This window comes from Ictidomys tridecemlineatus, chromosome 3, assembly GCF_052094955.1.
Source record: "Ictidomys tridecemlineatus isolate mIctTri1 chromosome 3, mIctTri1.hap1, whole genome shotgun sequence".
Lineage (NCBI taxonomy): Eukaryota > Metazoa > Chordata > Mammalia > Rodentia > Sciuridae > Ictidomys > Ictidomys tridecemlineatus.
In genome coordinates, this window is record NC_135479.1 from 204,793,240 (window position 1) to 204,817,939 (window position 24,700).

At 41.1% G+C, this 24,700-nt stretch overlaps 1 protein-coding gene and 1 long non-coding RNA gene across 5 annotated transcripts in view; one reads left to right on the forward strand and one right to left on the reverse strand.

Moving 5' to 3' along the window:
* Scaf4 (SR-related CTD associated factor 4) overlaps window positions 1–2,707 on the reverse strand; it is a 68,396-nt gene extending 65,689 nt beyond the window's left edge. For all 4 annotated transcript variants that reach the window (XM_078044528.1, XM_078044526.1, XM_078044527.1 and 1 more), the window contains exon 1: window positions 2,198–2,707. In XM_078044528.1, the coding sequence (XP_077900654.1) occupies window positions 2,198–2,227 (30 nt within the window). In that variant the 5' untranslated portion in view covers window positions 2,228–2,707. The remainder of the gene's footprint in view (window positions 1–2,197) is intronic.
* On the forward strand, window positions 1,351–22,796 carry LOC144376471 (uncharacterized). The gene is made up of 3 exons (XR_013436992.1): window positions 1,351–1,602; window positions 19,854–19,920; window positions 22,352–22,796. It is a non-coding gene; the product is annotated as an uncharacterized LOC144376471 (long non-coding RNA).
* The last annotated feature ends 1,904 nt before the right edge of the window (window positions 22,797–24,700 follow it).

A 24,700-nucleotide genomic window follows, 5' to 3' on the forward strand; every position in this document is an offset into this window, starting at 1 on the left:
TAAACTTAGATGACAGAGACCTTCTCACACTATTTCAGACACAGCTGAACAGGCACTCGAATGCTTGTTAAATGAAGATTAAACTGAGAGATTTGAGGTTACTAAGAACTAATTATTAACACTTCATAAACGAGGAGAAACAGTTGAAAGCACTACACATAGGGCACAAAAATATGAATTTTTAAAGTCAGATTAATTTCAATAGAAGTTGCCATTTAGCAGAAAAGAGTTGACACTAACAACACACACCTAACATAAGTGCAATCTGTAGTTAATAAAGACTAGGAACTGAAAAGAAAATTTATAAAGGAAAATAAACAATGATAAGCAAATGCTTATTTAGCACATTTAAAAGGTCACAATACCATTTCCCCCTTTCAAGGAGTCAATACTATGTTATTTTGGCTTTCCAAGGCAACAACTACTGATTGCACTTTTTTAGGGTTAATATACTGTGTTTAATATGCTTGATGCCAACTTTCATAAATACTTAAAGTTAGAAATGCTTTACCCCCCACATTTTTTATTGATGCATTATAATTGTCCTTAATGTTGGGATTTGTAGTATTAAATACTTCTAATCCTAAGAATACACTCAAAATATTCCTCCTGTTCATTAAAAACATCCAATAGTTAAGTTTTTATCTTGGGAAATAAATGGGCTTAAAATCATTTAACAACCATTTTGCCATTTGTGTAAGGTCCCATTCATTCAAGAAATATCTGTCAGGCACCTGCTATGGTGGGGGAGTAAAGAGGGAAAAGAACAGAAACCACCTGTCCTCATGGAGCCAACATTCCAGGGAATTTTACCTTCAGGAAACAAAGTTAATGTCCAACCTTGAAATATCTGGAGCATTACCCTAAATTATCTGGCAACCAAAAATTGTAAATAATATATTATTTTGAAAATCATCACTACTAAACTTTTCCAAGACACTGCCCAATCCTAATTGCAACTACTGTAATAATTTTTAGGATAATTTGCATAGCAATAAATGGTCTCTACTAGAGTGTTAACTAGAAGGTCTCAAATTATTGTACTAGAAATTGGAAAAGTTAATAATAACTGTAACAAATGAACTATCAAAATCTTATCATGAGATAGATGCAGCAAGTTTTTAAAGTCACGTTAACACATCTAGTACTACTACATCGTATTTCCTCCATGTTGGCTGTACAGTTTGAAAAAGAAAGAAAATCCAAATCAATCCGCGACAATAGTTTCTATTCTGTAGTTGCATTTGAAAGCATCAATGGTCAAGTACCCTTCCTCCCAAATCCATTCTGATACACTACGTGAAGTGAACTCCATCGCCAAAAGAGCACCTGGGATGATGATTGGAGATACAACTAAAGAGCTTTAAGGGGCAGTCAGCTTTGTTCCTAGTTTGGGGAGGTTTTCAGATGTAAATGTTCCCGCAGAAGAGAGCAGAGGATTAACTACCTCGGGAGGCGGGTGCGAGCGTGGGGAACTAGAGGCCAACACCGGCTTTCAAGCGGACTAAGGCGGAGCAAACACTCTGCTCTCCCATTCAACTTTTTGGGTGTCACTTTGGGGCCATAGAGCCTATAAGTCGGTCATGTTAAAGACTCGAAAAGGTAAGAGGCCACCCCCTCTCCATTTATTAACTCCCTTTCCCAAGTGTGTGACATTCGGAGGAGGGGGACGAGCACCCTCTCCAAATCCTCCCGACCCGGGATCAGAGTCCAGCCGCCAACGTGCCGCGGCCTGAGCAACAGGAGGGCCGAGGCCGCCGCTCCGCCAGCTCCAGACGGGCAGAAGCTCCAGCTCCCCCGCCCACAAGCCCACACGGCCGCCCGCGCTTCTTTCTTAGACCCTTACGGGCTCCCGGCACCGCGCAGCCGATAACGGGTCTGGGAGCCGGGAGCCAGAACGCCGGTTCACCAAAGCGGGCGAAGTTGGAGGCAGCGGGCCGACGTCGGCCGGACAGGCCGGAAGGGGGCGAGGGGGCAGCTCGGGTAGCCGCCGGGTGGGCGGTGGGGGAGGGGTGTGGGTCAGCTCCCGTGGTGGCCGCGACCTCTCCCGGGCCAGGCCGCTCCGCGCAGGCCCCGCTGCCCCGGAACCCGGGCAGGAAGCGTCCCCACCCCGACCAAAGCTTCAAACCTCGGCGGCGGGAGAAGCGGGCCCCGGCTCCCGCAGCGGGCCCGCACCCCTGCCCCGAGCAGCTCTCACCTCCTGGTTGAAGGCGTTGACGGCGTCCATGTTCGCGCTGCGGCGGCGGCTGCTCCGGGCCCGCCGGTCACATAGACCTCGCGCCGCGGCGGAGCGGGGCCGAGGAACCGGCCGGGCCTGGGGCGGGGGAGGCGACGAGCTGCGGAGCCCGAGGCCGGGCAGGAAGGGGCTGTGGCCGAGGCGGCGAGGCGAGCGGCCGAGCAGAGGCAGCGGCGGCGGGGTGGCGGGCCCCTTCTCAGTCCCGTTTGCTGGATGAGGAAAAGGAGGCGGCGGCGGCGCTGGGCTCCAACATGTCCGTTCGGGGGTGGCGGCTGCGCTCTGCGTCTCGCTGACACGGCCCCCCGCGCCCTCACGCAGTGGCCCACACTGGCCCAGCCGGCGAGCGGGCGGGCCTCTCTCTCCCTCTCGCCAGCGGGATGGCGGCAGCGGCCCGAGTCCACGCCGCGCGGGGCACCCTGGGACGGCTCGGGCCTCCCAGCGCTTCCTGTGCCCGGCGCCGCCCCGCCCCTCCCGCCCGCGCCGGCCCCGCCCACGCTCCGCCCCGCCCCGCCCGCGCCGCGCGCCTAGCCGCCGGCGCGTGACGACGGGACGCCGGGCGCTTTCCCGCCGGCAGCGGCCGCGGGCCCGGGAAGCAGCCTAGCACCGAGGCCGGGCCTGGCGAGGGCGTCGGGGAGCGCGAGTTCCCGGGCTTCGAAGCTGGCGCTGAGCCGGCCTTGGTGCGCGCGCGCGCCCCCGCCTGACGCGGCGCTCACGGGGTGCGTTTTTTTGTGCCATTGTGCCCAGGCGAGTCCTGCACTGGGCCGGGGCGGGCAGGCACGGCTCGCCGCTGCCTCGAACAAAGGGCTCCGAATTTAACCTCGTCCGAATTTACACTCTCGGGTGCGCACTGCTGGGGACGGTGAGGGGACCCTCTTGCCGTGCAGCTCTGTGCCTGCCCTCGGGTTCATTCTGAGCGGTAGAAATCCCAGGAAGGACGTGCAGGCTCTGGATACTAACGCAGGCATAAAGCAACCTCTTGTGCCACGGGAGGAGTAAATTCCGGACACCTTGACGTTGGTTGCTCAAACCAAGTTTCCTTTTCGGCGGAACAGTGCTCTGATTCACTTTCCTCCTACTGTTTGCTAGACACCCCAGTTTGGTGGAAAGGACAAGCAAGTTGAGGAAAGTGTTATAAAACACAGGGGCCCAGGAAAGCAGAGAAGAAAGGTATTTATCCAACTAGAAGTCCAGAAAGACTTCCTAAAGGAAGTGGCACCCATGCTGAAAGGAGAGGTAGGGTCAGGAGAGGACCCTCTGAGCCAAGGGGAGCCTGCTGATAACTGCGTTATCACCTTCCCATGAAGGAGGACCAGCTGAAATTTAGTGACTAAGACCAAGTGCTGAGGAGCCTTTGTCCTTCCAAAGACAGGCGGTGGGGAACCACTGAAAAGAGAGTGGTGTCATGCAGTGCGCTCTCTCGGAAGAATGGTGTAGAGTAGCAAGAGCAGAGGCAGAGAAAGTGTGGTGGCACAGCAGAGAAGAGACATAGGTACTTAGTGGGACAAAAAAAAAAGGGGGGTGGGGGCTGGCATGTGGCTCTGTGGTCAAGTGCCCCTGAGTTCAATCCCTAGTAACCACCACCCACCAAAAGAAAAAAGAAGAAGAAGAAAGGAGGATGTAAAAGAGGATGCCCAGGGTTCTGGCTTAACAAATGGCAAGATGAGAGGTTTATGAGACATCGAGAATTTATGGGAAGGAGTAGGATTGAGGGAAAATGGTTAACATTTGTAGGTCACCTGTTGTGTGCCAGGGTACTCGATGTAGAATTCTGTTGTTTTATTTAATCTTATAACAGACTTCTCTGTCAGGTGGCTATCAGTAATGCCTTTGTTGTAGAAGAACTGAAGTGCCCAAGGTCACACACCTGGATGATTTCTGCTTCAGACCTGTGGCATTTGAGCTACCTCTGGGAAAAATAAGTGAAGATGTCTAGGAGGCAATTGGGTAAACTATAGAGTCAGGAGAGCTGGCTAAGAGGAGATGGAAATCTGGGAGTCATTAGTGCACAGCTTCTGGAGGAGCTAAAACAGAAAAAAAAAAACCCACAAGGAATATAGGTGTTAAAGGAATAAGTGGTTGAGGGTAAGAAGAGGTAGAGAAAGAGCTCTGGAAAAATGATCGTCCCTGTCCAGTGCTGAAGGTACAGAGGGGTAAGAAATGGAAAGTGTATCTGTTGGATGACAGCAATTAATTGTACATCTCAAAATAGCTAGTAAAGAGTATTGAATATTCCCAACACAAAGAAATGATAAAAGTTGGCAGTGAAGGATACACAATTATCTTGACCTTATCACACGTTTATACATGTATACATGAAGTGGAATGTCATACTGTACCCCATAAATATGTCCACCAAGTATATGCCTATTAAAATTTTTTAAATATTAAAAATTAAAAACTGATAGATTGAGCATCTGGAAGCTCATCCTGCACCTCAGCTGGAATGGTGAAGGCAGAAGCCCAGTTTTTCTGTGGATTGCAGAGGGGAAGACAGGCAGGATCAATTTTCCAGGCAAGTTGTGAGAATACCAGGAAAAACTCCAGGATGAAAGTTTCCTTGTTTCTTTTTTCTTTTCCATCCCCACGCTACTGGGGATGGAACCCAGGGCCTTGTGCATTCTAGCTAAACAATCTACCACTGAGCTATACCACCAACCCATTTTACACTTATTTTGAGATAGAGTTTCTTGCCAAGTTGTCCAGGCTGGTCTTGAACTTAGGATCTTCCTGCCTCAGTCTCCCAAGTATCTGGATTACAAGTGTGTACCACTGCACCTGGCTTTGTTTAAGACAAGAGAAATGTATTCAGTTATTTGTTAAAAGAACAAACAAAATAAATCCCAAGTTTTATTTTCAGGTTCACCCATTATCTACTTTATAGCACTTAATATTATTACAGCTTTTCTTTTTTATCTCTAAGCTGATCTACCATAATATTTTCTAAATCCATTTTGCCTCTATAAGAGCTGTCCATTCACAGGAACACCAACATTGCAGAACGAAGTGCAGGCATTAATAGATTTCTATATTCCTAGACTTGGTTTTTCTAGACATTCACCATCTGCCAAATAATCAAGATCCCCACACTCTGTTTCCACCTTAGTGCCAGGACACAACCCAAATGTTGTTATTCCCTGGATTCATTTAGAAATTGACAAAACCAGGCCTCTGCTCTGCTCTTACATAAAACCCATCCCTGCTCCTCTATGTAGGTAGGCCCATTTTTTTTTTAAGAGAGAGAGAATTTTTTTAATATTTATTTCTTAGTTTTTGGCAGACACAAGATCTTTGTTTGTATGTGATATGTGGTGCTGAGGATTGAACCTGGGCCGCACGCATGCCAGGCGAGCTCGCTACCACTTGAGTCACATCCCCAGCCCATAGGTAGGCCCATTTCATTCATAAATCATGTACTTGGTCAGTCACTGTGCAGAAAATCTTCCTGGCCTTCTTTCCATCCAGTCTCAAAATCTCCCACTGTATGCTTTCATGACCCAACTATATTGTCACTCACCTTGCATTGTTCTCTAAAAAAGTCTGAATTATTCCAACACTATACTCCTGCCCTGCCTCCACCTTTCTGTGAACAGTGGAAGACTGTCCTAGATCAATTAGGATTGACATTAACAAATAACATCAATCCTAACGCGCCCACTACTAGGGCTAGACAAGGCTTTAGGAAAGAAAAAAGATTAAGAGAGGCTGGGGATGTGGCTCAAGCGGTATCGCGCTCACCTGGCATGAGTGCGGCCCGGGTTCGATCCTCAGCACCACATACCAACAAAGATGTTGTGTCCGTCAAGAACTAAAAATAAATATTAAAAATTCTCTCTCTCTCTCTCTCTCTCTCTCTCTCTCTTTCTCTCTCTCCTCTCACTCTCTCCTTAAAAAAAAAAAAAAAAAGAAAAAAGATTAAGAGAACAAGAACAAGGTATGACAGCACCAATTCAAATAGATCAAGAAATAAATAGACATGGATTGGGTTTTCAGAAAGGGCCACTAAGACAATCAAAATTACTTGGAAATCAGAAAGACCGCATGCGTGGGTGGACCGGCTTGCTGGCTGGACGCGTTCGGGGTATTGGCGGCATTTTCAAAAATAAAGTTTTGTTCCTGCTTGAGTGGCTCGTGATTCTGTGCCCAGCCAGACTGCAGCAGAAGACCTTACAGATGGACCCCCAAGTTGAACGGGATTTTTTCTCTCCCATTCACACAACCAATTGTCTTTCGTCTTGTGCATTAGGGAGATGAATATGACTAAGAAAGGATGAAGTCTTGAGTTGGAATCAAAGAGTGTGTGTGTATGTGTGTGGGGAGGGTGACAAGTTCATCTTTGGATGTGATGTGTTTGGGATTTGATGCATTATAGCTATTGGGCTCTGTAATGGTTATTGAAGAAGGGAATAAATGGTCCAAAGGAGTATTTTCTGTGTACCATCCTAATGAGATTTGAAAGTATAATAAAGAAGATTCATGTGTTGGGGTAGAAAACTGAAATGTAGGAGGTTCGTTTCTGGGAAGAGTTGTTTGGTTTTTAGATTGACAGTGTTTTCTAGGTCTTTAAGCAAGTTCTTGGGAGATGTGTATTATCAGCTAGACTTGGGAGCTTTGGCAACATTTTCTAGCATTTTTCATTCTGAAGACAGCAGCACCTCTATCTGCTCTGGGACATCTGGCAGCCATTTGCACGGATACTGCTAGACTTCCATCTCTGTCTCTCCAGGCAGATGACGCAAATCTTCCACTAAGAAATTTTTGGAAAATGACAAAAAATTATGGGGACTGTCTTTTGTGAACAGACCTTGAGCAAACAGAGAGGTAGCCATTTAAAAAAAAAAAAGTGCCAGAGCAGCATGAATAGATGTCACTGGTAATAATCAATCATCCACTTGCAACTACCCTTCTCTCGAGGAACATAGATCCATTTGTTCATAATGTGGGTGCAAAAATGGCTCTGAAAAACCATTCTAAACAAACTCATGTTTCTAAAAGAGTAGGTGAAATCAGTATTTAAATGACAGAAAAGATGTCATTCAGGAAGTTATATTCTCCTTAGTTCCATGCCCTTCTCATGTCAACTCATTGTCCTGAAGGAAAGACTGGCCATACTCCACAGGTGTAGGGAGTAGGATAGAAATCACCTCCTGAAAAGCCCAAGGGAATATTTATAGATAAGGCTTCAAGAGAAAATGGGTTCTCTAATACCTTGTCCCAGGCAAGTCCCACCTGAGTCCCTTCTGCACCAACCTCTGTTGGTACTAAAATAGTACAATAGACTATGAAGAAAACAGAAACTCCAAGAAGGAAGAACTCAGTGGACACTGGGATTTTAGGGATTTTTTGTTTTCTTCTTAATTTTTCAACATTTCCAGAAGTTCTACGGAAGACATATCTTCGTGTGTGTGTGTGTGTGTGTGTGTGTGTGTTGGGAATCAAACCCAGGGCCTTGTACTTGCTAAGCTTGTGTTCTGAGGTATACCCCCAGCCCAACATGTATTGCTTTTATAGTCAAAAGAGGAAACTCCTTAAAAAGAGCAACAATATAGGTAATATTCCCTCCTCTCTCCTATGATCCCCTTCCTCTACTATCCTGGTTACCCTTCTATTTTCATGAATTCCCCCCTAGGAATTCGTTTTCTAATGTCAAACCACCCTGGTATTCCTGGAATAAAGCCACTTGGTCATGGGTATTGTGCATGTGTGCAACAGACCTCAAGTGTTCTGGGTTGCTAATCTTAGCTTTGATTATAACAGTGAGCATCTGAATAACTAATAAAGGGAAACTACCTCTCTCAGACATTTCCTATCTTATCAATAGAAACTCAAATTCTGTTTTCAAAATTGAAGTCATTAAAACCAAGTCTCAGGGCTGGAAATGTAGGTTAGTAGTACCGCACTTGCCAAGTATGCATGAGGCTCTGTCTTTGATCCCCAGCACAGCAAAAAAAAAAAAGTCAACAAATCAGTCTCTCTTGAATCCCACATTTTCCCTTTTGTTTATTCACCAAGTCAAAATGAACATATACTATAAACAGGCACTGTGCTGGATGTTTAGGTACCAGTGTAAACCAAAACAGGTAAGTTCCTTCCTCACGAACCTTGTCTTCAAGGTACCTGATATTGCATCATCTGTCTTATTGAATTGTATGAATGCTTTACATATTCTAGATTCAGGTCCTTTGTCAGATATGCAAATTGTGACTATTTTCTCCTAGTCTGTAGTGTGTCTTTCATTTTTCTTTTGAAAAACAAATTTTAATGTTAATGAATATAACATCAATGTTTTTCTTTTATGGTTTGTTATTTTCTGTCCAACTGAATAATTTTTGCTTACCCCTAAGAGTACTAAACTATTCTGTTTTCTTCTTCTTGACTCTTTATAGTTTAGCATTTATGATTAGGTTTGTGATACATTTTGAGTTAGTTTATGTCTATGATATGAGGTAAATGTCAAGGTTCATTTGTTTTTCAATAGGACATTCAGCATTATTGAAAAATATCATTTGGTTGTTGAAAATCAGCTGACTGCATAACTATGAAGCTATTTTTATATTTAGTCCCAGTCATCTATATGTCTATCTTGCATATAAATATTAGACCATCTTAATTTCTCAGATAATTCAAGTAAATTATTGTAAGTCTCCAGTAATATCCTTCTTTTAAAACTGTTCTACAATCTTTGCATTTCTATATACATTTTAGAATCTACTTGTTTATTTTATTTTATTAATTAATCAATTTATTTATTTTTGGTACCAGGGATTGAGCTCAGGGGCACTTGACCACTGAGCCACATCCCCAGCCCTATTTTGTATTTTATTTAGAGACAGGGTCTCACTGAGTTGCTTAGGGCCTCACTAAGTTGCTGAGGCTGGCTTTGAACTCACAATCCTCCTACCTCAGCCTCCTGAGCTGCTGAAATTACCTGCATGTGCCCCCGTGCCTGGCCATATATTTCCCCCTTTCCTTCCCTCCTCTCTCCTATGATGCCCTTCCTCTACTCTCCTGGTTGCCCTTCTATTTTCATGAATTCCCCCCTAGGAATTCGTTTTCTTATGTCAAACCACCCTGGTTTTCCTGGAATAAAGCCACTTGGTCATGGGTATTGTTATTTTTTTTTATATATTGCTGGATTTAGTTTGCAAAGATTTGGTAAAGAGGGTTTCCTTCTAGTCTCATGTGTGAGCAGTACTGGCTTGCAGTTTCCTCTTGTAATCATAGCTTATCTTCATTAAATGATTTGGGAAGCATTTCCTTCTTTCTCTGTTTTCTAAAACAGTTTGTGTAGAATTGATATTATTTCTTTCTTATGATTTTGTTAGAATTCTTCAGTAAAGCCACCTGGACCTATACTTTCCGTTATGAGAAGATCTTTATTAGTAATTCAATTGTCAAAACTGATACAGAGCTCCTCTTGTGGTTAGGGTAAGTGTCCCCTAAAGGCTTGGTTGCCAGCTTGGTTGCCAGTTTGTGCCACCATTGGGAGGTGGTGGAACTTTAGGAGGCAGGGCCTAGAGCAAGGAAGTTAGGTCATAAGGGATGTGCCCTTGAAAGAGATATTGGGACCCTGGTGCCTTCTCTTCCTTGTTCTGTTTCCCACCAACCACGTTTCCTTCTCACCACGAAGCAAGTAGCTTTCTTTGCTGTATACTCCTCACATGATGAATTGCCTTACCAAAGGCCCAAAGACAACAGGGCCCAGTGATCATGGACTGAAGTCTCTGAAACCATGAGCCAAAATAAACCTTTCCTCCTTTTTAAGTTACTTTATCCAAGGTTATTTGTTATAGCAACAAAAAAAACAAAACAAACAAAACAAACAAACAAAAAAAAAAACTCCTCAGGTTTCTATTTTTTTAGTTAATTTTGATACTTTGTATCTTGGGGGGGGGACAGGGGGTTGACCCAAGGCCTTGTGCATAGGAGGCAAGCACTTTACTGAGCTATATCCCCAGCCTACTTTATATCTTTTGATGAATCTATTTAAAGTTTATCAGTTTATTGGAATAACCAATGATATTTCGTGATATTCTCTTATCTTTTTAATGTCTGTGGTGACATCTTTCATTCCTGATATTAGTAATAATTTCTTTTCTCTTTCTTTCTTTCTTTTTTTTGGTGGTGGGGGGGAATTGAACCCTGGCCTTGTGCATGCAAGACAAGCACTTGACCAACTGACCTATATCCCCAGCCCCTAATATTAGTAATTTATATCTTCTTTTTTTCTTATTCAGTCTAGCTAGAGATTCATCTTTTTTTTTCTTTAAGGAAAAAAGCTTTTAGTTTCATAGATTTGCTTCATTATTTGTGTACTTTGTACTTCATTGATTTTTTTTTTTTTTTTTACTTTTTGTTAGTTCTTTTTTCTGTTTGCTTTGTATTTAACTTGCTTTTTTCTAGTTTCTTAAAGTGGAAGCTTAAGATTTTTTTTTTTTTTGGTAATATAAGCATTTAATACTTTAAATTTACTTCTCAATTTTTAATATATTGTGTTTTCATTTTCTTTTTTTTTTTTAAAGAGAGAGTGAGAGAGAGGGGGACAGAGAGAGAGAGAGAGAATTTTAACATTTATTTATTTTTTCTTAGTTCTCGGCGGACACAACATCTTTGTTGGTATGTGGTGCTGAGGATCGAACCCGGGCTGCACGCATGCCAGGCGAGCGCGCTACCGCTTGAGCCACATCCCCAGCCCCTTCATTTTCATTTAGTTCAAAGTATTTTGTAATTTTCTTTGCAAGTTCATCTTTTATCTATGAGTTATTTAGAGGTATATTGCTTCAATTCCAAGTATATGAAAATATCTGTTTTTGATTGATCACCGATGTAATTCCACTGTAGCCAGAGATGATACTTTGTATGATTTTAGTACCTTAAAATTTATTGAGACTTGTTTTATAGTTCAGCCTATGATCTATCTAAATGATTAGTCCACGTGAACTTTAGATTTAGGTATGTTCTGTTAGTATTAGGTTGGTCTATCAGTATTGCTTAGATCAGGTTGATTAATAGTATTCTTTAAGTGTCTTCATTTTCTGTCTACTTAATATGTCATTCATTTTCTGTCTACTTAATATGTCAATTATTTGAAGAGAAGATTTAACATCAAATGTGCTTGTGCATTTGTTTATTTCTTCTTCAATTTTGTCAACATTTTGAAGCATTTTTTAAAATTTTTTTTAATATTTATTTTTTAGTTTTCGGCGGGCATAACATCTTTGTTTGTATGTGGTGCTGAGGATCGAACCCAGGCCGCACACATGCCAGGCAAGTGCACTACCGCTTGAGCCACATCCCCAGCCCCTTGAAGCATTTTTTATTAGGTACATAAAATTTAGAATTATTATTTCTCCTTAATGAATTGGCCTTGTTATCATTATAAAAAAAATTCTCTTTATCTATGGAAATATTCCTTGTTTTGAGATTTATTTTGTCTTATATTGATATAGCCATTCTGGTTTTCTTATTGTTACTGTTCAACAGCGTATCCTTTTCCATGCTTCCACTGTTTTTTTTTTTTTGTGTGTGTGTGTGTGTGTGTGTGTTTGTGTGTGTGGTGCTGAGGATTGAACCCAGGGCCTTGTGCATGCAAGGCAAACTATCAACTGACCTATATCCCCATAACCCCAGCCCACACTCACACACACACACACACACACACACACACACACACACACACACACATATATATATATTATTTATTTATTTTGCAGACAGCATATAATTGGGACTTGGATTTTACTCTAATCTGACAATTCTTTTTTCTTTTTTTGGATACTGGGGAGTGAATTTAGGGGCACTCAACTACTGAGCTACATCCCCAGCCCTATTTTGTATTTTATTTAGAGGCAGGGTCTCATTGAGTTGCTTAGCACCTCGCCATTGCTGAGGCTGGCTTTGAACTCGTGATCCTCCTTCCTCAGCCTCCCAAGCCCCTGGGATTATAGGTGTGCACCATTGCACCCGGTCTAGCAATTCTTTTATTTGAATTGTTTAGACTATTTACATTTCTTGTAGTCATCAATCTATTTGGGCTTACATCTACCATTTTGCTACTTGTTTTCTGTTTGTCTCATGTGCTCTTTCCTGTTTTTTCCTCTCATTTGCTCCTTTGGCATAGTTTAGTATTTTATTCGATCTCTTCTAATAACTTACTAGGTGGACCTGATTTTTAGTGGTGGCTCTCAGGTTTTACACACATCTTTAAGTCATTACAGTCCACTTTCAAATAAATTTCTGCTACTTCATATATAGTATATGATCCTTAAAATGTGCATCTGATTCCTCTCCAATTTTTGTGCTTACTATTGTTCTGGATTTTACTTCTACATATGTGTTTTATGTTTTTGCTTTAGGTAGTCACTTTCTATTAAACATATGTTTTTAAAACAAGAAAATGCTTCTTATATTTTCCTATATATTGCATAATCCAGTACCCTTCATTCTTTAGAATATATTCAAATTTCTATCAGTTGGCAATTTCCTTATCCAAAGAGAAGATCCTTTAATATTTCTTTTAGTATGTCCTCAGTTTAGTGAAGTCTCTCTGCCCTTGTTCATCTGAAAAAGTCTATATTTCTTTTTTTTTAACTCTACTTAGTTGTACATGATAGCAGAATGCATTTCAATTCATTGTACAAAAACAGAACACAACATTTCAATTCTCTGGTTGTACACAGTGTAAAGGCGCACCATTAGTGCAATCATGATCCTAGGGTAATGATGTATATCTCATTCCTATCTCCATAACCCCTCCCCACCCTCCCCTTTGCCCAATCCAAAGTTCCTCCATTCTTCCAATTCCCCCCCATCATAGATCAGCATCCACCAATCAGATAAAACATTCAGCCTTTAGTTGAAAAAGTCTACATTTCATCTTTTTTTTTAATTGGTATAATTTTTTAAAATATTTTTTTAGTTGTGATGGATCTTTATTTGCTTATTTATATGTGATGCTAGGAATCTAACCCAGTGCCTTACACGTATGAGGCAAGCACTCTACCTCTGATCCACAACCCCAGCCCTCATATTTATTTTTGAAAGATATTTTCAATAGATTTAGAATTCTGGGTCTATGGGATTTGGCCCCTACCACTTGAAATATGTCATTCCATTGTCTTCTAGCTTGCATAGATTGTCATGAGAAGTCTGATAATTCTTATATTTGTCAATAATTTACTTTTTGTCCAATGTTAGGAAATTTTTGTTTCCCATATGTTTTTCAATTATCTAGTTTTTCCCCATGATGATAGGGTAATTGTGGACCTCATGAATAGAAGCAGATGTTCACAACGTTTTTAATTATTATGAAGTAATATTTTTTCTTTTATAACTGGAGACTTTTTGTGGTCTCAAAAATCTTTACCAGTACTGAGATTATAAAAATATTCTCCATGTTTCCTTTTAGAAATTTTACAGGGGGCTGGGGATGTGGCTCAAGCAGTAGCACGCTGCCTGGCATGTGTGCGGCCCGGGTTCGATCCTCAGCACCACATACAAACAAAGATGTTGTGTCCGCCAAGAACTAAAATAAATAAATAAATTCATTCTCTCTCTCTCTCTCTCTCTCTCTCTCTCTCTCTCTCTCTCTCTCTCTCTCCTCTCTCTTTAAAAAAAAAAGAAATTTTACAGTTTTAAGGCTCCTATTTAGGTCTGTGATACATTTCAAATAATTTTTTGAATATGTAAGAAATGGATTTCAAGGTTCATTTTTTAAAAAGTTATTTCACCTTTCTTTATTGGAAAACTTCACTGCCCATCCCACTGAATTGCCTAGGCATTTTTGTCAAAAATTAAGAGGCTGCATATATGCAGTATATTTCTGAGTTCATCATTCTATTTCTTTGATCACTAATTCCACATTATCTTGGTTGCTGTAATTTTGTGGTAAATTTTGAAATCAGGAAGTTTAAGTCCTCCAACTTTGTTTTTCTTCAATATTATTGTGGTTATTCTCATTCCTTTGCATCTCCTTATAGAATTTAGCTTCAGCCTGCCAATTTTGGAGGAACAATAACAACAACCAAAAAAACCTTTCATAGTATATTGGTATTTTGGTTGTGATTTCTGACTCTTAGTATTCATAACAATGAATCTCAAAGGAGTGTCTATCATGTAACCAGTAATCATAGTACACTGTGGAGGCCAACCTTACACGTGACTGAGTTACACTCCCCTGTTGGGTGCTGAGGCTCTCAATCGCAGAAATGTGGCAACCTTCTTGGGTGCAAGGGTCGGTGTCTCATGCATGGGTGTGTCTTGCTACAGCCCCATGGGTGAGGCTATGCTCACCTGTTCTTTTGTAATATAACCCCCTGCCCTGTTTAGGATAGAATCTTCCATGGAAGTGCTTTGTGTGTGTCCCCTTCTCTTACTGTGCCCTTGGGTGTGGCCTACCCAGGTGTCAGTCAACCTGCTGACAGTGGACATCATGAAGATACTCAGCCCCCTGAAACCTGACCCCTTGCTCATTTGAATAGCTTCTCCTCAATAAACGGGGTCAGCACGTGCTTGCTCTCGCTCTCTCTCTCTCTCTCTCTCTCTCTCTCTCTCTGCGGACCCTTAAGGTCAGAGGAGCTGTCACAGCGATCCCAAAGAAAAAGGTATTTGTGTCTCTTGTGTAGTTATTTTGTGTAGCCTAGTTAGCCCAGATGAACTGGAGTGACCCCTGAGCCTTTCAGTCGCGAGAACAGAAACCCAGCAGTACATTTTCCCTGTTCACTTGATCTCCCTTTCTATTTTAATGTCTATTTCTCTCTTTTCACATTTCCAACACCGCCTCTGTTCTCACTTTCAAATAACGACTTTGTTTCCATGTCACTGAGAAATGGAAGCATCTGGAAAACTCCTTCAGACTCACATCAATATGCCCCTCTACTTACCAGCCTCTCTACATAGACTGTACTTCCTTTCCTGTTACCATAAGTAAACAACCTGTACTGTTCTAAGAATTTGTCCCTCTACTTGAACACTAGATTTCAGCCTTTCTTTCTATAAAATCCTTGCTTAGCATCTGGGCAGCCATCTTTAAGTGACAGCTGCCGTTTTTAGAAAAATTTTACTTTCCCACCCAAGAGCATTTCTGAGAAAGGCTCACCTGCTGCAGTCTGGCTGGGCACAAATCATGAACCACTTGAAGATTCAAGCAGGAACGAACTTTATTTTTAGAACCCATGCTGCAGGCCACCCACTAGAACTCTCCAGGTACTCCCTGAGAGCTCCACTGGAACTTCGGGAACTTTGCGAGCACTCAACCGGAACTCAACCCGAGAACTCCACCCATTCGAACTCTCTAGGAACTCTACGAGAGGGCAAAAATAGCGGGCACCTGAGGCAGCAGGAACCTCTCCTTCTGGCAAAATGCCAGGCACCATCTTGACCTGGCCGTGGCTCTCAACATCTCCCCCCTTTTGTTTAATTAAACAACAAGTATGTGGCTTAGGGACCATGCCTGTCTTAGGTTGTCCAATACTACATATGGTCCTTACCTGTCATCGGATGAGCTGACCTCAAGGCATCAACCTCCTGTCTTAGGTTGCTACCATTGCAATTGGATCTTACCCATCATTGACTACCAGCCCAGCACATAGCCATACTTGTGGATACTGGTTTTTACACAAACACCATAAACAACCTGCTGCAAGCAGAAAGGGGAGGATACAAAAAGCTACGATATTAAGCCATTGACGGCTCCTTTTGGAAAAATTGTACCAACGATGACACCATCAGCAAAGATACCCCGGCACTACCACAATTTGCTACACCAACAGATAATTCACAATGCATACAAGTGATACACAACCCAGTTGCCTGTTCAAAGTAGTTCAAAGCAGAGGAATCCATTAATATGTCCTTTTCCTCCCAAAGTAAATCGAGTCCTTGATTGAGCATCATCTGTTGAGTTACACCATTCATTGATGCATCAGTTTATACAGTTTGTTGTGACAGCTATCACAGAAGCTGTAGTTTGCTTTTATCTTTGTCTTCACTGGCACTGGGATGAAGATAGGAATGCTGGCAGTGATGGCTAAAGAAAAAAGTATGTAACATTCCAGCAGGCACTAAAAGAAAGCAATTTTCTAAACAATTTAGTATCCTGAATAGAATTAGATACAATGAAAAGGAAAGGTGAAAGTAAACAAACAGATCTATTAACCTCCTTTTTTGTTCACATTTTAAAACAATCCTCAACAGCTGTTTACCCAATTTAAATTAAACCATTTAAATCACGTGAATAATAAAAAAAAAATATTTGGATCCATTTTTTCATGAGCGCTCCTCATATATGATATATGGACTATGCACATACAGACATGCAACACAAAACACAAGTGTGCGCACATAACACAATACATACAACACATAATAGTAAAGGCCTTGTAGCTTTTTACAGGTGAAATCTCCATTGCAATGCTCAAAAACTCCACAGTCAAAAACCAAAACTGATCAGAAAAACATTAACCTAGGTCTGTATGAGCTCAAAAAACAAAACAAAATTTCATGATGTGGGAAAGGGCAATAATAAAATAGATATTGAAAAAATCATCCTGGTTACCACCTGGGTTTGACTCTTCTTTTGATATCCCATCCTTTTTCCTGTAACTTGCATATGGGTCTGAATGTATTCCCACAAGCAAGCCCCAAGGTTTCTTACATTTGAAATAGGCCTTAATAGTGTTCATTATTAATTAGCCTCCTGGTGTGGGAGAACCACTGTCACAGATGTAAGAATAGCGAAACTGGAGTTCTGGATATCAGATTTTATGGATTTGAGCCAAATCATCTTCTTTTTGGTCTGTAGAAATTGCTTTAATTAGTCTCTCTGAAATCCAAATCAGCTGCTGTTCTCCCTGTGGAAACACACAAACAGACCCCGACTCCAGATAATCACTGGGTCAGAACCTTTCCATTGTCCTGTTAAAATATCCTTCCAAAGTACCTTGGGTTTATGTACATTTTTTGGACACATGTGCCTTTCCACAGCACTAAGCCCTGATGAATCCAAATTTTAAAAGTTTAGAGTAAAAAGGGTTATTTTAAGTTTATCTTTGGGGGATATATACCCTTTTCCAATTCCCTCTTTTTGCTTGAATAAGTACATTTTAATAGTTTGATGAGCTCTTTCAACTATGCTTTGTACCTGTGGATTGTATGGGATTCCTGTTATATGAGTAATGCCAAATGATGGCAAAATTGTTTAAAAGAGGTACAGGTATAGCCAGGGCCATTATCTGTTTTTAACTGTTTTGGAACGCCCACAGTGGGAAGATTTTGTAAGCAATGAGCTATAGTATCTGTAGTTTTTTTCTCTGGCATGAAGGGAGCCTATCAAAAATCTGGAAGAAGTATCAACTGTAACATGCAAATATTTTAATTTTCCAAATACTGGCAAGTGTGTGACATCCATCTGCCAATATGGTTAGGTATCAGTCCTCTAGCATAGACTCCAAGATTAACTTGTGGTAAAAAGGTCACACAATTTTGACATTGTTTTATTATTTGTCTAGCTTGTTCCTTAGTTATTTAAAAAAAAATTTAAAATTATTTGCATTGACATGGAAGGATTTATGAAAATTTGTAGCTTCTTATAGCGTAGAAAAAATATGTATGTCATGTGTAGTTTTATCTGCTAAATCATTGCCCAAACTAAGGGCTCCAGGCATTCCGGTATGTGCCCTGATATGTCCTATAAAGAATGGATCTTTTCTGTCCCAGATTAGACTTTGTAGAGTGGAAAACAAAGAGAAAACAGTAGAGGAAGGGGAAATCCTACCAGCATCTTTAAGAGATACTATAGCATATTATCGGAAAATAAATTAAATACAGAATGTTTAAACATCACAAAAGCTTGTAATACTGCATTAAGCTCTACCTTTTGAGCTGATTGTTTGGGTACTAAAAATGTAAAAGTTTGATCAGGGGTAACTACTGCTGCTGTACCATTATTTGACCCATCAGTGAATATATTTGGAGCATTCATGATAGGTGTTTTTCTTGTCATTTTTGGAAAAAACGACAGGATGTGAAGACCAAAAAGACAACAAAGGATTAGATGGTAAGTGGTTATAAAATGAAACATTAGATTTGCACATGATTATTGCCCAAGTATTTAACTCATTAGCTAATTCATCAATTTGATCGATTGTATATGGAGTAATCATTTTATTGGGAGAAATTCCAAACACTCCCTTTGTTGATTTTATTCCTTTGAGTGTTAATTGTCCTACAGCCTCAGGATACCTAGTAAGTATAGTATTAGGAGAATAAGATAAATGTATCCATAATAATGGACCTTCTTGCCAAAATACTCCTGTAGGAATATTTTTTGTTGGTAGTACAATAAATAATAAAGACAAACTTATATCAATTCTATCCAAATGCATATTTTCCATATATGTTTCAATGATTTTTAATGTCTTTCTTGCTTCAGGCGTTAATATGCAGGGTGAATTTGGATCTAATGGACCTTTTAGGATATCAAATAAAGGTCCCAACTCTCCTGTTGGTATGCCTAGATAAGGCCTTATCCAATTTATGTCTCCTAATAACTTTTGAAAGTCGTTAAGTGATCTGAGTTGATCTACTTGTATTTGAATTTTTGGTGGACAGACCATGGTTGAGGATAATAGAACTCCTAAATAATTAATTGGAAAATTTAATTGTACTTTATCTATTGCTATCTCTAAATTATAATTTTTAATAAATTTGTAAATCATCCATATAGTGAAATATTTGTAGTTCAGGATTTTGATTTCCAAGTGGCTGGATTGCTTTGTTAACATAAATTTGACACATAGTTGGGCTGTTAGCCATCCCTTGAGGGAGTACTTTCTATTCATATTTCTAATCGGGACCTTCATGATTCAACACAGGAATAGTAAATGCGAAACGTGGACTATCCTCAGGATGAATTGGAATTGAAAAAAAATAATCTCTAATATCTATAACTAAAACATACCAGGTTTTTGGCAAAGCAGACAATTGTGGAAACCCCAATTGAGCAGGTCCAATAATAACCATCTCATTATTAATGGCTCTTAAATCTTGCAATAATCGCCATTTACCAGATTTCTTTTTGATGACAAAAATGGGAGTATTATGGGGAGATATGGAAGGTTGTATATGTCCCTCCACTAATTGTTGTTTGACCAGGTCATGTGCTGTTTGTATCTTTTCTTTAGTCAGGGGCCACTGAGGAATCCATACTGGTCTTTCTGATTTCCAAGTAATTTTTATTGTCTCAGTGTCCCCTCCTGAAAACCCAATCCATGTCTATCTATTTCTTGATCTATTTGTATTGGTGCTGCTATACCTTGTTCTTGTTCTCCTAATCTTTTACCTTTCCTAAAACCTTGTCTAGCCACAATAGTGGGTGCATTTGGATCGATGTTATTTGTTAATGATCTAGGACATCTCATCCCCATAAATTTATAGGAAGATGATCCAATACATATGGCTGTATAGTTCCTTCACATCCTTCAGAATCCTTCCAATCTAATACCATTGCACTTCTGTGAGGATTAGTTGCCACTCCTAGGCCTCGAAGTGTTTGAGTAGCTTGTTGTAAGGGCAATGTTTCGGCCATTCTTTTTTTTTTTAATATTTATTTATTTATTTTTAGTTTCCAGCTGAAACATCTTTGTTTGTATGTGGTGCTGAGGATCGAACCCGGGCTGCACGCATGCCAGGTGAGCGCGCTACTGCTTGAGCCACATCCCCAGCCCAATTTCGGCCATTCTTGACGAAAGATGATGCTAAAGTCTGCACCTGTGTCCAGTAGCCCATTAAATTCATGTTCTTGAATATTTAGTTTTAGCATTGGGCAAGAATCTAAATTTAAAGAAAGCATAGCCCAATCTACACCTGTGGAGCCTAATCCCCTGGAACTTCTTTCTATAGTATTACTGGAAAATTTATCATGCAGGTTGGGTATTATTAATAACTGTGCTATTCTATCTCCTGGTGAAAGTACTGATATACCCCTTGGAGAACTGGCTATAATTTTTATTTCACCTTCATAATCGGGATCAATTACCCCAGGACTTATCATAAGTCCTTTTAGAGTAGAAGAACTATGTCCCAATAATAAGCCTACTGTTCCTTGGGGAAGAGGCCCTTTTACCCCTGTGGGAATGATTTGAACTCCCATCTGTGGAGTTAGTACTGCTCTGGCGGAGGCGCAGATGTCCAACCCTGCACTCCCTCTAGTTTGTCCAGTGAGGGATCTAATGGATAATGCATCCTGGGCACTACCCTGATGGTGTTGCTGGGTTCCTCCAGTGCCCCGTATATTTGTGGTTGTGGGCCCCAGAGCATGGGGCCCCCCTGTCCGTTTTTTGGCAATGGAGCCCAATGTTTTTCTCCAAGATATCGTGGGTAAACACCTGGTCCTTGTCCGTTTTTTGATAACGGAGTACCTTCTATAGTGGCTTGAGAACGACATTCATTAGCCCAATGTCTCCCTCTATGGCATCATGGGCAAATACCCGGTATTCTACCCCTTTGATACCTAGTTTTATTAAACTCTCCTCCTATGTGGCAACTCCTTTTAAAATGTCCTGTTTGTTCACAATTGTAGCATGTTTTTGGCCTGGCACCTAAAGCTTGTTGTACTGCAGCTGCCAAGACTTGCCCTTGTTCATGAATGTCTCTACATAATTTAATATATGTGTTTAAATCTCCATGTTTCCATGGTCTAATGTCCTCCCTGCACCATCTATTTGCATGTTCGTAGACTAGTTGCTTTATTAATGGCATTGTTTGTTCTATATCCCCAAAGATTCTGGTAGCTGTTTGTATAAGCCTATCTACAAATTCAGCGTAAGGTTCATTACCTCCTTGTATTACCTTAGATAATTGACCTTGTAAATCTCCATGTCCTTGTAAAGTCTTTTATGCCCTAACCACATCTGCAGCAATTTGTGAGTATATGGCAGGATCATATCCAATTTGTTGCTGCTGACCCTCATAAGGTCCCTCTCCTAACAACATCTAGATTTCTCTGAGGATAACTGGCTGCTGCATTTTGCCTAGCCATCTCCATGCAAAATTCCTGATTGGCAACCTTCCATAACAGGTATTGTCCTCCACTTATCACAGCTTTGCACATACTAGCCCAATCTGCTGGCATCATGTTCAAGTTGGTAATGGATTCGACCATACTTACAGTGAAGGGTGCTTGAGGACCATAGGTTGTTACAGCCTCTTTCAGCTGCTTCACTGTTTTGAAATCTAAAGCATGGTGAATTTGCTGCCCTCCTGCCGTCTCAAACACAGGGCATGCTAATCTTTGATGTCCTGTCTCAAGATTCCATCTATTAACTACAAGGGTTGAGGGCCACTCAGCATATGTTGTCTCCAGAGACGGAGCTGTTGGTTGGACACCCACGCCCCCCAGTGATAGAAAGGGGTTAGTAGCAACCTCCTGTTATAATTTCTCCCCTGATAGTCCTTCCTCCTCTAAACTTTTTTCCTTTGTCTGACTAACTTGAGAGACTTCCTCTTTTACTTGATGTAAGATGTCTTCTCCTAGACTAAGCAAACAAGATTGTACCAACGTCCATAATGGTAATGTGCCAACTGGCAGAGTTCCTGGGTTTCCTTTTGTATCTTTTTAAAATCTTCACCATGATGGTTCCATTGTGATATATTTAACAACTCCTCTTTAATGAACCATGGGCTACACCTTTGTATCATCTTAACGTGTGCCCTAACTGTTCTTGATTTTACTGAGATGCCTCCTTCCTCTAGCACTTTACTTAACACCCTTTCGGTTTGGTTCTTATTAATTTTTAATTCCATATTTCTGTGACAAAGATACTCCTCACTAAAAAGAAAACCGAGACAAAATGAAACAAAAATGGGACAAAAATTCATTATATCAGCCTTTCTATCCTCCTGAAATGTCCATCCTTCCTTTCTCCCTATCTGTTCCTTAGACACAAATAGTTTTTCCTCAGATGTGAACAATTTTTCTTCCATCCCACCCATCTCCAGGGACAGGCAATTTAAAAGTGAAACAAAGTGAAAGAAGAATCTTTAAATGGTTACCCATCCTCTCGCACTGTCCTCAGGGGTGAGCAGTTTACCTTATCATTTACCCTCAGGCGTTCCCTGCAGGGGCCACCATATGCCACAGTCCGGCTGGGCACAAATCACGAGCCACTTGAAGATTCAAGCAGGAAGGAACTCTCCAGGTGAACTCTCCAGGAACTCCCAGAGAGCTCCACCGAAACTTCAGGAACTTTGCGAGCTCTCAACCGGAACTCAACCTGCGAACCCCACCCACGCGAACTCTCTAGGAACTCCGCGAGAGCTCAAAAACAGTGGGCACCGGAGGCAGCAGGAACCGCTCCTTCTGGCAAAATGCCAGGCACCATCTTGACCTGGCCATGGCTCTCAATACTCACCACTCCCTCATACCAATCCAACACTTCACATGCCAGGCTCTAATCTCTGAGCCTGCCCCATAAAAGTCCTGAACCCTAGGCCTGTTTTGCCTCTCTCCCTCTATGGAGAGATGTGCCTTTATTTGTCTGCTCTGACAAATAAACTCTCACGTGGATCTCTGCCTGGTCTTCGTCTTTCATTTTTCACTCACCTGATTCCTTGCTTTCCTTTCAATACAGGCACCTATTTCTCCTTTCTTAGAAATTCTTTCTGTTCTTAATAGTTGTCATTCTGACTGGAGTGAGAGCAAATCTTAGAGTAGTTTTGATTTGAATTTCTCTAATTGCTAGACATATTGAATATTTTTTCATATATTCATTGATTGTGTATCACCTTCTGAGAAGTGTCTGTTCAGTTCCTTGGCCCATTTATTTATTGGGCTATTTTTTTTTTTTTGGTGTTTAGCTCTTTGAATTCTTTATATTCCCTAGAAATTAGTACTCTATCTCATATGTAAATGATAAAAATTTGCACCCACTTACCCAAACAATCAGCTCACTGATTATTTCTTTTGCTGAGAAGAAGCTTTTTAGTTCGAATTTATCCTATTTATTAATTCTTGATTTTAATTCTTGTGCTATAGGAGTTTTATTAAGGAAGTAGGGGCCTAATCTGATGTGATGGAGATTGGGGCCTACTTTTTCTTCTATTAGATGCAGGGTCTCTGGTTTAAATCCTAGGTCCTTGATTCACTTTGAGTTGAATTTTGTGCATGGTGAGAGACAGGGGTTTAATTTCATTTTGTTGCATAGGGATTTCCATTTTTCCCAGCACCATTTGTTGAAGAGGCTATCTTTTTTCCAATGTATGTTTTTGGCACCTTTGTCTAATATAAGATAACTGTAATTATGTGGTTTAGTCTCTGTGTCCTCTATTCTGTACATTGGTCTACCAGTCTATTTTGGTGCCAATACCATGCTGGTTTTGTTACTATTGCTCTGTAGTATAGTTTAAGGTCTGGTATATTGATGCCACCTGCTTCACTCTTTTTGCTAAGGATTGCTTTGGCTATTCTGGTTCTTTTATTTTTCCGATGAATTTCATGACTGCTTTTTCTATTTCTATGAGGAATGTCTTTTGGATTTTTATTGGAATTGCATTAAATCTGTATAATGCTTTTGGTAGTATGGTCATTTTGACAATATTGATCCTGCCTATCCAAGAACAAGGGAGATCTTTCCATCTTCTAAGGTCTTCTTTGATTTCTTTCTTTAGCATTCTATAGTTTTCATTGTAGGGGTCTTTCAACTAATTTGTTAGGTTGGTTCCCAAGTTGGTTTTTTTTTTTTTTTTTTGAGGCTATTATAAATGGAGTAGTTTTCCTCATTTCCCTTTCAGAGGCCTTGTCTCTGATATACAGAAATGCCTGAAAGGAAAGTGAGGAACTGGGAGATGGGAGAGCAAGAAATGAAAGACAGAGACCAGGCAGAGATACACACGGGAGTTTGTTTGTCAGAGGAGACAAATAAAGGCCATCTCTCCATAAGCGAAGAGAGGCAACACAGGCTTGGGTTCTGTGAGTTTTATGGGGCAGGCTCAGGGATTAGAGCTAGGCAGGTCCTAATGCCTGTGGTGAAGGTTTGGGTTGGTATGTGGGAGTGGTGAGCCTTTCTCAGAAATCCCCTTGAGCAGGAAAGCGAAACTTATTCTTAAGATGGTGGCTGTCACTTAAGATGGCCATCCAGATGCTAAGCAAGCATCTTACACTGCCTTTGATTTATAGGTGTTGATTTTGTATCCTGCTATTTTGCTGAATTCATTTACTAGTTCTAGAAGATTTCTGGGGAAATTTTTTGGTCTTCTAGGTATAGAATCATATCATCAGCAACTCCAGTCAGAATGGCAGCTATTAAGAATACAAACCACAGTAAGTGTTGTTGAGGATGTGGGGGGCGGGAATGTGGGGCAGGGGGAGGGGGGAGATGTGGGGTTGGGGGAGGAGGGAGGCACATACATTGCTGGTGGGACTGCAAAATGGTGCGGCTAGTATGGAAAGCAGTACGGAGATTCCTTGGAAAA